Below are 17,481 nucleotides of genomic sequence, written 5' to 3'. Positions count from 1 at the left end.
TGTATTTGTCAATCGATCCCTCAAGTTTTATACCAATGTACATTCTCCAAAATAACGTATGAGGACACTGAATTTACTTCACTCTGGCTAATGCTCTCTGTATTATTAAGAATGTGTGCACACATATTTATGTGTACAGGTAAAAATCTGATAATCTGACCACTCTCTGCTGTTGTAATTTGCACCTGGGGGGATTACTACCTGCTCTCCTCTTGAAATACTCTCTTCCCTTGGCTCCAGGACACCTCCTCTCCTGCTTCTCTTCCTTCTTGCCCATTCTTAGACACTGATGTTCCCCTAGTTCTGTTCACAGTCCTGTTCTCCCTCTTAAACTTTGAACCTGGTGGTGACGAGTTCACCCACGTGACTTCACTGCTGTCATATGGTTCTGCCTGACTCCAATTATATCCCCTGCTCAGACCCTTGCGTGGATGTCAGAACCTTATATCCAATGACTGAGTAGACATCAGAGCCAGAGACTGGGAAGTCAACATAGGACCCTTCCTCCTGATGGTAGTTTGTTCTGATTGTATCTTCTAAATCTTCTCGGACACCCAGAGCATTTCCACACCACCCCGTATACCCCCTTACACTTACGTGATTCATGGAACATCTCCTCCACCCTGGATGGCTTCCAATTGGTCTCATTTCTCATTTCATCCCCCCAAATGGAATTTCTAAATAAAAACGTGATAGCTCGGAATGGCCCCAAATCCTTCCAAGGTCTTCCACTGTTTACAGCAGAGTTTCCCAAACTAAGGTTTTTGAGGGGGTTTCTACAAAAAGAGTTCAATAAATACTCCTTCACCCTTGGGAGATCCCTAATGCAATCAGCGTTTTGTAATCTCTGGAAAGTTCTACAGTAAAGAAACCTTCTTAGCTTTCACCCAGCATCTTCTAAAAGCACTTACTTGATCATGACTTTTTAAAGATCAATCTTGGAGGCCAGGCCCTGAAGGCAACTACTTCAGGTTTTCAATACCAAAGGGGCCACCATTTTCTTTTTCTTTTCTTTTCTTTTTTTTTTTTTTAAAGATTTTATTTATTTATTTGACAGAGAGAAAGATCACAAGTAGGCAGAGAGAGGGGGAAGCAGGCTCCCTGCTGAGCAGAGAGCCCGATGCGGGGCTCGATCCCAGGACCCTGAGACCATGACCTGAGCTGAAGGCAGAGGCTTAACCCACTAGGCCACCCAGGCGCCCCGGGGCCACCAATTTTCTAAGGGACTCACACTGGCCACATGATGTTGGCTAGTTACAACTGAGTTCTAAGCTGCTTAATGGGTACAAAGTTTCAGTTTTACCAGATGAAAAGAGCTCCATGGATATGTGATAGTAATACAACCACTGAACCAAATGGTTAAGATGGTAAATTTTATGTGTATTTTTACCACCAAAAAAAAAAAAGAAAAAAGAAAAAGAAAAACAATGAGTTCTCAACCAAACTGTCTTTCCAATCATCATAAATGAAGTTTTCTAGCTCTTCACTTATTTGGGGGAACTAACTTGTCTAATGCTCAAAAACACACCCTCAGATAAAGATGGACCTAGTTCTTAGGCCTTGTTTTTCATCACCATTCAAACCATCATGGTCTCCTTGACCATGGATGAATTCAGAAGCTAAAACCTCCAACTTTTAGGAGTGTCACGAACCTACCAAGCTGAGTATTTTCACTTCACACATTTGGCTAGAGCACTGTACCGTCTGAGCTTTCCCTTGCATTTTGAAATAGCTTTGTGGAAGGTGTGTTCATGTTGGTAGGAACTGTCATCACCTGTGTTCTAGCCTCAGTCTAATATTCTCTGTGGTCCAAACAGCCAAAGAAATGCAACACAAATGAATACAGAATCTCCCTCAAGTGGTGCTTCTAGAAGCCACGTGAATCCTCACAGAATCCCAGAGAGCTTCAGGGAACCGTTCTCTTTTTGTGATGCCCATGCCCTCCCAGCCACTTTGTACATCTTCCCCAGCCCAAGTGTTCATTCCTCACGCAACTTTTTATTTGATTAGAAATACTCATCTTGTCACTAGATTTATGACATCTAAGACCGCCGGGGAGTTTGGGACTCTGCCATCAAGGGAATCAAGAGGATTACTGGGTGCTAGGAGGGCACTCCTGGAGAGGCACAGAGGAAAGCCTTACCTTGTTTGCTCCCAGGAATCCTGAAAAGGCTACTATGTTCCATAGAGAATAGGTACTAGATGGCCCTCCCAAACTTCCTGGGTGTGGGGGGTGGGAGTTCTAGTTTTTAGCTATTAACATAAGAACAAAGCAAGCAGTGCTGCCCTTGGCCATCAGCATAAAGTTATTGTCAACAGAGCAAGTACAGCAGGCAGCAAACAGGCATCCAGATTCCAAAATGTCACATGCAACGTCTCTTCTGTTTATTTGTTTAGACCAATCATACAGGACAAAATAAATAAATAAAACCTTACTAATAGATTTGCAAAGGAATAATGCTATTTTACTGAGTTATGGTTAAAACCATATATATGGCTCCTGCTCCTGATATAAAACAACGAAAGAGGACTTTTATATCAAGGAAATTAGTTTGAGATACAGTAACTTCTAAAACTGATTAAACCCTTTCAAGTTTTTATCAGAATAGGTGCTTTCAAAATTCACTATCTATATTTTGTTTGCTGGAGTAAATGCAGAATGACATTTAAAATAAGAGAAGCTATGGCATTTCTGAATTCATGTGAGAACTATACCCTTTAGCTCTAAACACTTCAAAATAAGACTATAAATCACTTCCAAAGAAGTTATATAACTGTACTGTAAACTGTAAACATTTCTGCCAGGTTTATAAATATGCCTTACCAAGTAAGTTACTCAGGCTGAACCAGCAATCCACACCCAGGAAGGGGTGGAGGGTATGTTAGCCTCTGAGACACAGAGCACCTCGATCAGGAGCACATACTTTAGAGCCACACTATTCTTGGACTGCAATCCTGTCTGCCATTTACTAGCTGTCTGTCCTTAGGTAAGTTGTTTAACTTTTCTATACTTTAGTTTCCTATTCTGTAAAATGGAGGCAGTAAAAAATCTATACCTCACAGCAGTGTAAATGTGTTATCTGTCAACTGCTTTTAACAGCGTGTAGTGCCTAAAAAAACTATGTAAGTGTTGGTTAAATACATAGAAACTCACAAATTCCATGGGTACTGTTTCAACAGAAGTGTTCTATGCTCTGTCAAGTTTTAATAATTAGAAAAGCTATGGCCGGACTATTTCAAAGCATTCATAAAGGCAGCAGATACCATAGAGCCAAGAAGTTCTACAGTTGAAGAAGCAAAAGCCATTCCCAACGGGCTGGGGTGTGGGTAAGGGGGACAAAGCTTAAAAGCCAACCTATGGGAGACTGACTGGAAATCGAAGAGCTGGAATCAGAGCGCTTTATTTTACTCCCAGGATGGTGAACTAGAATTAAAAAAATAAACACAAAGAAACAGAGACAGCAGGAAACGCAGAAACTGGTCAAGAAAGACAGACTGGCAAACAGTGGGGGAGCCTCATGTGTACCCACATGCAGCTCGGCTAACAGGAGAAAGGAAAGGATGCAGTTGAGGAGGATTTAGCCATTGGAAATTGATCACTTGGCCTTGTGGCAGACCTCACACGCCTGGAGCTGCAGGTGCCAGCATTCATACTCAGTTCCCCCTCTTCTTCTGCTTGGGGCTAGCAGGCCCGCCCCTTGTGTTTCATAGCCCCGGTCTTAGTTGGGTAATCAACTCTCTGACAAGTGCCTGGGCTCACTGTTAGGTGTTCTTTATCCCCTCTCCCAGCCAAGGGAGATCCCCCAGTCCTTCCCTGCATGGGAGGGGCTCAACACTCTCCCTGGGTTTCCAGGATAAGAATTACAGGCAGGGGAAACTGGATCACTAACCACGAACCTCAAGGCTTCATTAGGCTCCCTTCTAGGCTAATGTTAACTGAACACCTTTCAAACTGAAACATCTGAAGACCCCAATAAATTCCTAATTCTTGTTACTGCATCCTTTGAAGCCTGTCTCGCCTGACGGCATCAACCTCTCCTGCTTTCTCTTCCTGTTCTACTCAGATACCCCCAAGTTCTAATCTGTGCTGGTAGAGTGCTATCTGGGCAGCTTAACAAAATAAAAACCAAACAGACCCACTAATGACACTCTGTGTAAGCAGGGAAGATTCCTTACCTCGGCAGGGGTCATTTTTGACTAAAAATTCATCCAGGGCCATCCATCCTCCACCAACTCGGACCATCACGGTGCTGCGCAGGATGCGGACCAGCCGCAGCTGCTGGGAGTCCCCAAACTGCAAGCCAAGGGGACAGGGATGAGTAAGTGTGCCTTAGGGCTGGCCGAGGCCTTCTTCCCACAGCAGACTGTATTCAGACGAGACAAATGACAATCGGACAGTTTGGGGAGAATTTTAACTATCTGATATTTTTCACAATAGAATTTAAAATATGGAAAAGCTGAGATAACAAGGTAAAGACTGGTGTTGGTAGTCTGTCCTTTGGGACAAAGTTAACTTTTGGTGGTCATGCTCCCTCCCCCTGCACCAAAAGGAGGAGGGCAAAGGACAAATGTTAGCTCACCTCAATTCTTTTAAACATTCTGCTCAAATTAAAACGCAGTAATAAAATTGTTATGTTCATTTACTTTCATAAAAGGTAGACATAAAGTGGATGTCAACTTCTGAATACAGTGTGCTCAAAAGGTAAAGGGAGAACAGCAAATAACTATTTCAAGCCTTAAGGAAACCCTTGCAAGCATCATTATTATTACAAGCTTAGAAGGAAATTTGATTTTCCACACAAGGTTTTCAGAAATAAGCCCTCAGTATTCTCTAATTGTGATGTCACCAAGCAGAAAAGTTTCTTTAGCTGAGCAAATGACTATGCATTTATACTAAAATTTAGTTGAAAAAATTAAAATTGTAATGTAAAAATGTAACTTTGATTATAAATAGTATTCAACAATCATTTTGGGATATTAAGATAAGCATGACTTTCTGAAATTTATGTTTTCCTTTTCCTTTAACATCCCTGCTAACATCTGGAATTTCCTACTGCATAAATTACCCTCTTCCTAAAATAAGGTAAGAGGCAACAAAAGGGAGTCATCATGAAGAAATCCCAAAATAAAAATCAAACATTTGTTGGAGAAATAGCATTCCTAAAATTATGTAATTCAAGGAGAATGCTGGGGTAGGTTAAAGAGTGAAGGGACTAATTAGCTAATTAAGATTTCTCAAGTTATAAAGGAGAACCATAACTCTGAAAAAAGGCACAAAAATTGAAAATGCCAGAAAAGATGTTTCACAAGGACACATAACCAACCTCCCTCAAAATTAATGTATCTATGGTAATTCTCTGTATTACTCTGTATGGCTCAAGTACACTGTTCACATAGACAGCAAGGGGACTGAAAAAACACCACCCCACTCCCCAGTCCTTTACTTTGAAAATGAAGAGTCTTACATCTGTCATCTCCCACAGCTGTTAAGATTTTATACAGAGTGACCACAGCAACAGCATGGTGTAGTATAAAAAGCACTGAAGTGGGTGCCCAGAGATGTGAGGGAATAAATGTCCTGTCCTGGAAGGAAGCTGCCCCTTTGGCTCCTGAGGGAGCTGCCCAAGAGAGGAAACAGGGAGGCCCTGTGGGAGAGGTTGAAAATTCTGCCACATCCAAGTGCAGGGAAGGCCTGAGTCACTCACGTCACTCCTCAGGGTCCTCTGTGGATCAGTGAGGAGAGGGAAGAAATAAGGGCCTCTATGTCCTCCACAGTGAAGCAGGAAGGGACACCAAGAAGTACTTTACCCTTAATGTCACTTATGTGTCTGTCAGCTTTGAGAAATACTCCACTTAACTCATCTTTCCTTCTTCTTAACTTCTTACTAAAGCCCTCTGTGAAAGATTTTAACTATTTTCTGCTGAGCTGTAGGAAAAAGGGGGTTTGATCCAAGCCAGCATCTGAAGTGGCTGGGGATGCTGAGGCCAAGATGAGAGTGGGAAAAGGGGCTTCCACAGCCCTAAAACTGGAAACCTGTGCAAACCTGGCAGAGCTGGGCTATCAGTGAGGCAGAGATGCCAGAAATGTCATGGGGCAACAGTAACTTTGGTTCCCTTAACTGGAAAATCCCTTATGATGACCCGGGTTCTTGCAGTGGCTCTGACACTGGCTGTGTGACTGTCAGCATGGGCGCCCTCAGATCGCAGGTGCCTCATGCACAAAACGGACCCTGTGATTCTGTTCCAACATTGGAACTAACTTGTCTGACCCTCTGCCAGTCAGTGAAGCGTTGGACGGGACATCAGTGCCACTTCAGAGGACACCTGGGTCCCACATGCAGGTATTGGGAAACAGGCCCAGCTTTGAGGTATGCCCCAGCACTGTGCTGCAATGATATTTTAAGCCCTCTTTCACTGTTCTTGTCTTTTGTTTCTACCCTCTGTTCCTCCCACTGGCCCAGAATATTACTGTAGTGAATGATTACTGCGGTGCCTGGGACTTAACACTGACTGAGGGCCTCAAATCAACTGTTAGTGTTTCTGATTTCACATCACAAGACAGACTTTACCCATGCAACTTCCTTCCATTTGAAGACACAGGACCCCAGAGCCCTCAAAAGGTCTATAAGGTTAGAATTACCAAGTGGAGTCAAAAGCATTCAATCTCCTCTTGCATGTCTAATTTGATCCCTTAGATTCTGGCTAACTGGACATAATCAGCCAACTTCAGGCTAGGACCAAATCATGATTGCTATACTTCAGTTCTCAGGTACCTTATAATAAAATATGCTATAAATACAAGTAAATAAGGTATATGAACAGAGTACCCCAAGTCTTTTTGATTTCATGTATGCCATAAAATTTATGTTATCTGTCAAAAGACAGAACTGTGCTGTTTGCTATTCTGACTTCCTGTTCTAAAAAGAAGTGGGATGGATTGATATCACAGCTTCAAATTCCCCTGAACCAGTCCTGCATAATACTGGCTTTAGACAATCTAATTTTGGATGGAAAATTTCATCTCCTTTTAAAAAAAATACTTATATCCTGCTATTAAGACAGCTTCATAATATTAGCCCTGCTGGCAGTTTCTCCACTTGGTAAGACAACCAGATGTGACCCAGGCATGCTTCAGATCATGTCCTCTCCCCACAGCAAAGAACAGGCAGCATGAGCTACACAGACCATTTCCACCGAGGAGAATGTTGCAAGGCACACTGTACCTGATTGCCGAGGAAGAACTATAGACAAAAGAGTAAAGGATGGAGGAAATAGAAAAAAAAGAGAACATTTTGTCATATTAACACTAAGGAATGAAAATCATGCAATCACATTACCAGTCTTTAAGCATGTTCTTCACAAGGTCCTACCAGGGGGCGTGGTTTTATAAATTAATAAGACCTAACTTTTCCACTCTACTGATTTCTCTTATTAATTCATTTCTCTCACAATAAAAAACAACAACAAGAAAATAAAAAGCAACAAAAAGCAAGCACAAGACTGCTTACAGTTTTATTTACTTACTAAATGCCCTGGGCTGGATCCAGGGCAGAGTCATCCAATACACCCCAGCTAAGAGTAGCCCAGGGTGGTTTTGGTGTACTTTGAAGACATTTTGATGTACTAATCTGATGGACCTATTTCTAACTTATTTCTAACAACAGATAACCGTATGATCTGAACCCTCTTTATCAATCCTAGGTTTTCCTTAGGAATTGACAGAATCTGGATAAGCTGCTAAATATATTTTAGAAGTGTTGTTTCAGATCCCTTCTATCCCCTAACCCTGGTCCTAAAACCAGCTAAAACACAGCATAATTCATGGTTGAATTATGTCCACAGCACAGCTTTCCAGGGAAGACTACTGAGCTGGTGTCCCCTTAGTCCATCTAGGCCTTATTTGTAACCCAGCTCAGAGCAACCGGAGTGTCCCTTGGGACCTTGACAGAGTTCTTTCAGCCCTCTCCAAGCCTGGGAGCAGCGCTTTGGGGTGATGGGTTAGTCTTTAGATAACTGGCACAGGTGGCACCGTCTCCCTAAAGACTCTGGTCAGCCAAAGACAGGACTTTGAAATGTCTCCTGTGCTGGAACTCACATTCAAGCTACTTGTAGCTAAGTACGGAACTATTTTCCAGGTGGAATTATGCAGGGCACTAGGCTTAGCTCAACAGGACACCTGACATTTGGAATCCACACATGAGGGCCAGAGAGTGACCGCATCTTAAGTCCGCCTGGCCCGGTCCTCCCAGCACTGGCAGCGGAAAGGTGGGATCACCCCGCCTGCTGTGTGTCAGGCTGCTTTTACCTGTAAGGGCCACCACCACAAAGGACTGGTTTTCTCTTCCTTACCCGGTATTTATTCTCTCCAATCTGCTCCACCTGAAACCTTTTTGCACACTTGCACTGAGCCACTTGTCTTGTGACCTATTGGTTGTAAACAACAAAAAAAGAAAAGTGTGAAGGGTAAAACAAGACTTCTCTTAGAGAAACAAAGGTTTTTACATGTAAGCAGAAAGCTATTCATTTTGTTTCTTTGAGGTGTTTTAGCTTTTGATACATGCATTTATCCTCTACTCCAAATTAATACACATTACACATTTGCTTTGAAGTTCCTTCAGAGAAATGTGCTAATATGCATCAAAAGCAAATCAAATCAAGCAAATTATGAACTGATTTGAATTTCCACCTAGGAACCTTTGAGTTCCAGAAGTCAGTCCTGGGATGTTCCAGGCCATACTCACGACCTGCCCCACTAATTTCTCTCATTTCTGGATTAACAAATCCTAGATTCTCCATGTGTTACTAATGAATTTTCTATTTTCAAGGTGATGAGTGTGATTTCCAATGTGAAAAAGCCCTTAAGTAGGCAGAAAGCTTGGTGAGTACACACCATCTTAAACACTACTTCACATTTTACACCTCAAGTGCTTCCTTTGAAGACCACTGCCCCTGGATCCTAATGTGGGATTCCTAGGACTAAGAGTGGCGTCTGTTCTAAGCAACATGGTACCTATGAACCGGGATGAGTGTGTAGGTTTGTGAACTTTGGAGGAATCACATGGATGTTGAGTCTTTTGAGTGAGAAGTCATCTAGACTGCAAGAGAGAGCTCAACAGCCAGAGATCCTATGGGGTGTCATCCTTCAAATGAGGATCCCCAAACAGGACTCCAGATAATGATCTTATAACAGATGAGTCACGGGGCTGATATGGCCACTGCACCCAACCACTGTGGTCAAAAGTTTGCTCAAAATACAGTAATTTCCCATACCTCATCTTCAATTTTATCTGCGTCAGTTGTTGGGCGATAAGCATCCTTGTTGGGATGGAGAGCAGCCACGAATTCATAGTAATCAATGTAGCCATCTCCATCTCGGTCAAAAATGTCAGCAACAGCAGTCATCTCCAACTTGGTGGTAGGGAACTCTGGAGAAAAATAATCGCATTTGGAACATTAACTAAGATGGCTTATTTGGGTTGCTGGAGGGCATGCAAATGCTTCTTGAAAGAAGAAATATTTATGTCTTGCTTTTTTTCTGAAATGCAATACATGCTCATTTAGAAGATAAAATGTTATAAAGAAGATTTTTTTTAAAAAGTCACCTAGAGATAGATTACCTGAAGACTATTCACTGTTAAGTTTTTTGGTGTTTTTGCTTATAGATTCCCTCCTCCTCCATGCAATTAAAAAACCAAAACAAAACAGTATTTCAGATATACCAAAAGACATAATATTGTAACTACCCATAGATCTACCATCCAACATAAAAATTTATTCATCAACTCTTATCTACTGTTGGATACTTCGATGATTTCAGGATAGTGACAATTTGGAATAGGATGAAGTGTTTTCTATGTTTAGGCAACTGCCTTAGGTTCTTGACAAATTGCTTCCCAAAGGAAGTGTGAACACTTACAGTAGCCAGAGTGATTTATTAAAACATAAGCCAGATTTCTCACGTGAAAACCTCTGGTGGTTTCCCACTGCCTCTAGAGTAAGTAAGAGATCAGATCTACTCTCTTCCCCAGGGCCTATTAGGCCACACATGAACTGGCTGCTGATCCTTCCAACTTCATCTCTTACCACTTCCCTAGATCATGACAACCCAGCCATGTTCATCTTTCTATTCCTAGAACATGCCACGTTCGCGCCCACCTCAGTGCTGCATACCTGTCGTTCCCCCTTGCCTCTAACTCTTCCCTCAAATATCACCTCTGCAGACAGGCCTGTCCTGGCCAGCCATAAAAAGCAGCACAGCTGTGAGATGTGTGAGATGTGCTTTGTGATCCTGGCAAGTTACTTAACTACTTTATGCCTCAATTATTTTTCCTGCTAAAAATGAGATCATGTATTTTGTAAGCTGTTATACAGATGTCAGAAACTGTTATTATGAAAAATATATTTTCTCATTTTACTTAGAACCTCCTCATTCACAAAGTTGGCTTCTTAACCTATACTTCAAACAGGTTTTATTTGCCATACTATCAAACAAGACCGGTTTTGTTTTGTTTTGTTTTTTAATTCCCAGCAAAATGAAGCTCCTCTTTCCTTCAAAATGAAGTTCTTCTTTCCATAAAAATGATGGGCTAATTTTAGTAATAAGGAGTTACATTACTTCTTCCTTAAGACTACAGCTTTAACCTCAGAAAGACTAGCCAGAATATCACAGGCCTTCACCAAGTGCAAGGAATCTGGGTGTGACCCATGTTTGCAACTATGAGTGAACTCACTGGATGCTAGAATGCCATCAATAAACTCTTGCCGTGTTATCTTCCCATCCTGGTCCTTGTCAATTCGCCGGAAGAAGTCCATCACCCGAGATTTTTTGTGATTCATCCAACGCATATACTTTTTCCTCCAGACATCAAAGTCAAAGTTGGCAAATTCTTTCAACTAGAAAGAAATCACAGGTGTCAACAAGACTTACTATTTTGGCCCTCAAACCTTCCCAGAGCATACCCGAACTTCCAGACATTCAGTAAAGCCATGCAGGCCTTCCAGAGGGGCATCAACAATGATATCCATAAGTTGCCTCTTTGATGAAGGCACAATCTGGATCCTTCACTTAAAGCCGTGATTCTTTACATGGGCTATGGCATAATGAAGCAGTGAGAGAAACAGTTAACTGCGTGGCCACCACAGAAACTACGCAGCACGTAGAACAAGAATGGGTGGAGCCAGCCCGGCTTTCCCTTTGCACTTTTTCAAAGGATCACCTTCTTAGACGTGAGGGAATGGATTCTATCCCAGAAGAGAAGTCCTTAGCACTCCTTACTTTTGTGATTTGGTAAGAACCATGATCACAGAGAGGCCCATGTCAGAAGGCTCATGTTTCCCATCATTTTCTGAGATGAGATCATTCGAGTTCTGGCTGGAAGCATTAACGATCCAACCCTGCACGCAAGCATGTTTCTTTGGAATGGCACCAGAGGGGGCAAACTGCCCGTCTGACTTCCATGTGAAATATTTGGCTTTGGCAGACAACAGCAGGCCTGTGCAGTGGGCAAGGTGATGTTGAGCTGCTTGGACAATGTTAGTGAGAGAGACTCAAAATGACTGAGACAGTGCAGCAGTTTTCCCCCTGGTCTTTCAAACTCCAAAGTTGGCAGGAATAGGGAAAAAAAAAAAAAAGCCAAAAGCCAAATATGCTTAAAACTCAACTGACCTACAGAAATAACAACAAAAAACACAGAACACTCACTTCCGGGCATAGCTGCTTTGATACGCATAAATAAAAAAAATATGAAAGGTATTAGAGGTTTCAGAAACTAGGAAGTGTAGTACTATATTTTTTAGGGGGGTTAATGATACTTAAAAATAGATTAGTGACGACTAGGGGAATAACAAGGTTATAAAAGTTACCCTTATATCATAGTTGAGTATCTTAGATCTTTACATAGAGGGCTCAATAATGGTGGCTACTGTGATTAGCTACACACTTGGAGGTAACTTTGCGAAGGCATGCTCCTGATTTTTGACCACAGCCAGGGGCTGAGGAGGGTTGGGTCACAGGCCGGCCCTCAAATGGACCGTCTGGTTGCCTGCTTGCTTTCTACACTAGGTGCTATGGTCTACTCTGTTGTAAGCCATCTCCTCACCCACATGCTTTTCTCCTAGGAGGCCTAAGGGACAGAGTACTGGCTCACCCTGGTGTGTTTCTACTTCTAGAGAAGCTGGTCAAGGTGCACAGATCACAGTAAGAGGGCCTCTGAAGGTAAGATGTCACCTCCCTTCAGGGAAGGCTGCTGGGCAGGGCCTCACCTCCTCCAGGCGATCCAAGGCGTCGTTCAGCTTCCGCTGCCGCTCCAGTGCTAACAGCCACACCTGCTGCCAGCGGGCGGACAGCTGGTTGATCCGTGGATTTTTTGCTTCGGACTGTGAAAGGATTGGCATGGGAGGAGGTGTGGGCTGATTCAAGGACTTCCCTAAAAGGAAAAATAACTGCGAGATTAGAAAATCTGGTTTTGTCAGTTCACAAAGAGAAAGTGCCATATGTGTTAACTCAGGACACTAAAAAACAGTAACTGGTCAGTAAATGTGAAAAGAAACCTGGGACCTGGAAATATTCAGGTATTAAGCATACTAATTTCAAAATTACTGCTCGCCCTCCCAGCCAACGGGTATTTGTCTCCTATCTCCCATTTATTCTGTCCATAGAAAACTGAGGAAATGTCAACTCAACCAAAAAACCAATGGCTCTACAGGAACTGATTTATCTGATAATTAAATGAGTGCAAACCAAATATGAACAGCTGGCACTGATGACCACAACAACAGAAAGATCACTGCAAAGACAATCTGCTGACTACTTCAAAATTTTAGGCCGGTCCATGAAAATGGAATATAGTTACTATGTGTTAGTGTAAGAAAAGTGAGTTTCAAAAAAATGTTTTAGTTTAGTTTTGTTTTGTTTTAAAGTAGGCTCCACAGTCAATATGGGCCTTGAATTTACGATCCTGAGATCAAGAGTTGCATGCTCTACTGACTGCACCAGCCAGGCACCCCAAAAAGAAGTTTACTGACAGGGACTTGGGAAGTGCTCATCTTCCAACAGCCAGAATGAAACACCCCAATACAGGAGACAAGAAACCTACTGCTGCCACTGCGGGATTTCTCAATGAAAGGCGTATGAGCAGGCTCTACATTCTTCCTTTTGTATGTCTTCGTGACCCGGTCCACGTCAGGCTGTTTGCGAGTCATCTCCTCCATAAACGTCTGTCAAACACAAACAGGGAACAGAATTCAGCATTTTCTTGGACTAAGACAGAATCCAGCAACTTCTTACTCACAAAGCCCAGGGTCATGATGGAAGAGATGCCTTTTTGTACACTGTCTCATTCCTTTCAAGAAACACAGCTGAGCAAGGCTCTTCATCAGATGCTGGAAACCTGAAGGGATCAGACATAGCTTCTGATTCCAAGAAGCTCACAGCTGAATGAGGAAAACCAGGAAATCAGTGCAATGAATGCCACCCAGGATGGCAAAAATAGACCAAGGATGAGCACCCCACAGGCCGAGATGCCAAGGAGAGCTGCCCAGAGATGGGCTCCAGCGGAGTAGCGAGGGATGAAGAACTGGCCAAGGACTGGGTAGAGGGCAGTCCCAGCAATAGGCACAGTGCAGAGAGATCCAGGGAGCCTGATGGTCTAGTGAGCCAGGGCCCTTTGGATCACTGGCTGAGCCCAAGATGCAATCACAAGAACGGCAGGATGGAGGGCTGGAGAGGTAGGTAGGAGAAAGATCCATTAAGGCCTTGTGTTTGGCTAAGGGACTGGGATTTTATTTGGAGAGCAATGAAAGGCAACTGAGTGATTTTGATCCAGAGAAGAGGCCTGATGAGATCCTTATTTTAGAGCTATGGTTCCTGCTTCAGTGTAGAAGACAAAACATGGTGGGGGATGAGTTAGGAAACCACTGCAGTAACTGAGGCGAAACATGGTGCGGGCCTAGACAGAACCAAGAGATATTCTGGAAGTAGGACAGCTAGAGCCCAGTGGTTGGCCAGATGTGGGGGGCATAGGAAAGGCAGGCATCCTGGACACATCACAGAAGGTGGGTAGACAAGGAGGCAGGCTTGGGAGGGTAAGGTGTGGCACAGGTAACATGGAGTTTTAGCACTGCCTCTGGTTTATCGTACATCTAGACTTCAAGACATAATGGTACTGGAGATGAAATAGATGTGAAAGGTTTGGATTACAGGCGGCAGCTGAAGCTGTTGGACTAGGTAAGACCTCAGCTGTGTGAGAAGAGGGTAAAGAATGGAACTTGTTCAGCAAACACACACTAACAAGGAGAGAGGAAGAGGAACCAGCTGAGAAGACTGAGAAGGAACAGTCAGAGAGAGGGGAGAAAAACAAGATAGGACAAGAGTCCAAAGAAGAGTTTTCAGAAGGAAGAGGCAACTCTGTCACATGTCAAGTAAGATGAAGACTGAAAGCATTAGCTGGATTTCATCAGTGGGATGTGACTGGGATAGTATTAGTTGGGATGGAAGCCAGACCCCAAGGGCCTGGGTAGTGAGTGGGAAACAAGCAGAGAAGACAGGGGACCAGAAGCTTGTTTGAAGAAGGAGGGAGGGAACAATGAGGGTAATTCAAAGGGAACACAGGGTTGAGAGGACCATGTCTAGAAGGTTTGGAGGAAAGAGCAAAGAGAATGGGAGAGCTTGAAGACACAAGTAAAAGAGGGGATCACAGAAGGGAGAGGAGTGGCCTTGAATATGAAGATAACCTTTCAGAAGAGAAGGTGTCAAAGTATGTAACCTTGACAGGAATACAGGAGGTTTTCAAGGTTTAGGTCTAATTATTTATATATACTAAAAAGACTGTATATCCACAGTATAATTAACCAAGATCCACACTTGTTATCAGTGTAAATGATCACGGTTAAAAACCATCTTTGGGGCGCCTGGGTGGCTCAGTGGGTTAAGCCGCTGCCTTCGGCTCAGGTCATGATCTCAAAATCCTGGGATCGAGTCCCGCATCAGGCTCTCTGCTCAGCAGGGAGCCTGCTTCCCTCTCTCTCTCTCTGCCTACTGTGATCTCGCTCTGTCAAATAAATAAATAAAATCTTTAAGAAAAAAAAAAAAAAAACAGAAAACATCTTTGCCTCCCGAGGATATATTACGAAGACAGCTCAATTGAGCTTTCCTTTGTTCAGTTTAGTTTGATGTGCTGCTCTTGCCCATCTCTGGGTTCAGGCAAGAGAACTTTCTGCACCCAGGTGTAAAACTTTGGCTGATTTCCGAGATGGCCCACAGGAGTCCCACTCCTGGGGTACATGCCCTGTATCAGCTCCTCCCCTTGAGGGAGGGTCACAGCGGTGAAAAGAATGGGAGAATAGTTCCCTTGAATACATTTTACCATATAAGATCTGTCTGAGCAGACTGGAGAGCCTCTCCTGCTGGCATTGAAGACCTATGCTGCTTCACTGTGAGCGTGGTCAGCTAAGACCTGAGGGCAGCCTCTGGGAGCCAAGAGTGACTCCTGGCTGACAGCCAGCAAGAAAACGGAGACCCGGGTTCCACAACCACAAGGAGTTGATTCTGCCAGCAACTTGACTGAGCCTGGGCAAGAGCTACAGTGCTGGCTGACGCCTTGATTGGCCCAGTAAGACACTGAGAGGAGGACCCAGAGGACTCATGCCCCACAGAACTTGCAAGATAATACACATGTGTTGTTTTAAGCTAAGTCTGTGCAAATATGATAAGCAACCATTTAAAAACAGATAGACAGGGCAAAGGAAATGGGCTCCAGTAGCCACAAAGGGAATGCCTGAAGCCGGACTCCGCTAAGATACCTGATGCTCGGCGATAAGGGCTTTCACTCGGTCAATGTTCTGAGGGATTGGCTCCTGGTCCCGCTGAATGAGAGTGGTCTCGGCCCACTGAATCCAAGCCAGAAGTTCTTCCAAGAGCTCGGCATTAGCCACCAGTTCTGATAGGGCTGTTTCAAGACGTTGCTGGTGCTGCTTAGCCCAGGTCAGGACCTGGGGAGAGAGAAACCATTGCCTGTCTCAGTCAAGCACAAACTTTGTTTCCAAAGTCCATTTTGTCATCTGATCCTAACAATGACCTTCAGGAGGAAGACCCCCGAAGCACTCAAGAGGCCTCACTCTTACTCCAGTGACAGAGCTGGAATAAGCAATCAGTCACTCCTGGAAACAAATGCAGCACGTACGTCCTACTAAACACAGGATTTCTCAGGAAGAAAGGAGAGACACAAAACCGAGTCCACTGAAATTCATCAGTGAACATGTTATCACACCAGCACCATTCTTCCAGACTGCTGCTCATTATCTCATCATCAAGGAAACAGTCATCACTAAAACGCTAACTTCTTACTGAGATATCCAGAATGAGTGAAAAATTCCTTATCTGGGGGGTAGGTGGACAAAGCTCAGTAGCATTGTTTCCCCTATAAATCCACCGTGTGGGGTGTGTGTCGTCTTCCTCTAAAGCCAGGAACTCACCTCCTCAAAGCGAGCCCGGATGATGGTGATCCAGTGCTTGATGGTAGTGATGCAGTCAGGGTGGCAGACCGCCAGAATGGCCTCTCCCATTGCTACCGCTGTGCTAACATCCGCTCTCTTTTCTTCCACTTTCTTCATGAACTCCTAAACAAAAAAGATTTGAAAACCAAAACTGAAGAAATCTATTCTAGCAGCACTGTTAGCTTACACAGTGCAGGAGGAAAGATTTCAATGCAGTTTTTCCCTCTGTGGGTGTTCACACAGGCCCCTAAAGCCTGCATCCTGGTGTCTCTGGTACTTTCTTCCCAGTTCTAAAAGATGGGAGGAGGTGAAGGGTTTATACAAGAATGACTGTCTCTACTACAGATGACAAAGCGCAAGGAGGGACACAGACAGGAGCCCCTTTTCCCAGGCTGGGCATGACCCTTGTCCTATTCTGAATTTGTTTCTCTCTTTTAGAAAAAATCCCGTTTGGATTCACTTCTGTGTGTATAAACAGTGAGCACTGTCTTGGACAAATGACAGCTATAAAACATGATATTTTAAAAATACAAGCAACAGAATACCATGTGCCAAAATCAAGATTAAAATCCCCTGGTGGGTAACACAAAAATTAAAAAAGGAAGTATTTCCCATCTTATTAGGACAGATTGTAGACCCAGATACTGTATTATATTCTGCAGCTTGGTAAGAGGCTCAGGGCCCAAAACTGGTAACACAAGGAAAGCCAAACCAAGCCATGTGCAGGCGAGAAGTCTAGAGAGGCTGGAATAGTCCAGTTTTCTTCATATGATACCACATTGTTTCACTTGTTTACAACCACCATGGATTACTTCTGTAAAGATAAATGAGTGATCTTTAAGGTGTCATAAAACCCACCAGTCATCTGTCTCTCATTCTTGCTAAACCAGTAAGCTGGGCTTATTCTGGTTCTAGTTCTTTGCATGTGAAATCTGAAATTCCCAAGCAAAAAGCTACTTTCCTTTAGTGGCGGGCCACACTCACCCTGGT

General features: G+C 43.5%; 1 protein-coding gene across 31 annotated transcripts in view; it reads right to left on the bottom strand.

Annotated features, from left to right (window-relative positions):
• The window catches only part of MACF1 (microtubule actin crosslinking factor 1), a 337,337-nt gene that overhangs the window by 8,627 nt on the left and 311,229 nt on the right, over window positions 1–17,481 (bottom strand). For 18 of the 31 annotated variants that reach the window (XM_045064242.1, XM_045064247.1, XM_045064243.1 and 15 more), the window contains 10 exons: window positions 16,471–16,614; window positions 15,799–15,987; window positions 13,095–13,215; window positions 12,262–12,425; window positions 11,702–11,713; window positions 10,731–10,893; window positions 9,271–9,425; window positions 8,350–8,424; window positions 7,224–7,241; window positions 4,177–4,294 (listed from right to left, as the gene is read on the bottom strand). In XM_045064242.1, coding sequence (XP_044920177.1) covers window positions 4,177–4,294; window positions 7,224–7,241; window positions 8,350–8,424; window positions 9,271–9,425; window positions 10,731–10,893; window positions 11,702–11,713; window positions 12,262–12,425; window positions 13,095–13,215; window positions 15,799–15,987; window positions 16,471–16,614 — 1,159 coding nt within the window. The remainder of the gene's footprint in view (window positions 1–4,176; window positions 4,295–7,223; window positions 7,242–8,349; window positions 8,425–9,270; window positions 9,426–10,730; window positions 10,894–11,701; window positions 11,714–12,261; window positions 12,426–13,094; window positions 13,216–15,798; window positions 15,988–16,470; window positions 16,615–17,481) is intronic. The other 13 variants (XM_013045568.2, XM_013045598.2, XM_013045579.2 and 10 more) reach the window with 3 other exon arrangements.

Source organism: Mustela putorius, unplaced genomic scaffold, assembly GCF_011764305.1.
Source record: "Mustela putorius furo isolate JIRA1106 unplaced genomic scaffold, ASM1176430v1.1 tig00003853_pilon_pilon_pilon, whole genome shotgun sequence".
Taxonomy (NCBI): domain Eukaryota; kingdom Metazoa; phylum Chordata; class Mammalia; order Carnivora; family Mustelidae; genus Mustela; species Mustela putorius.
This window is presented reverse-complemented; position numbering and strand designations above follow the sequence as displayed.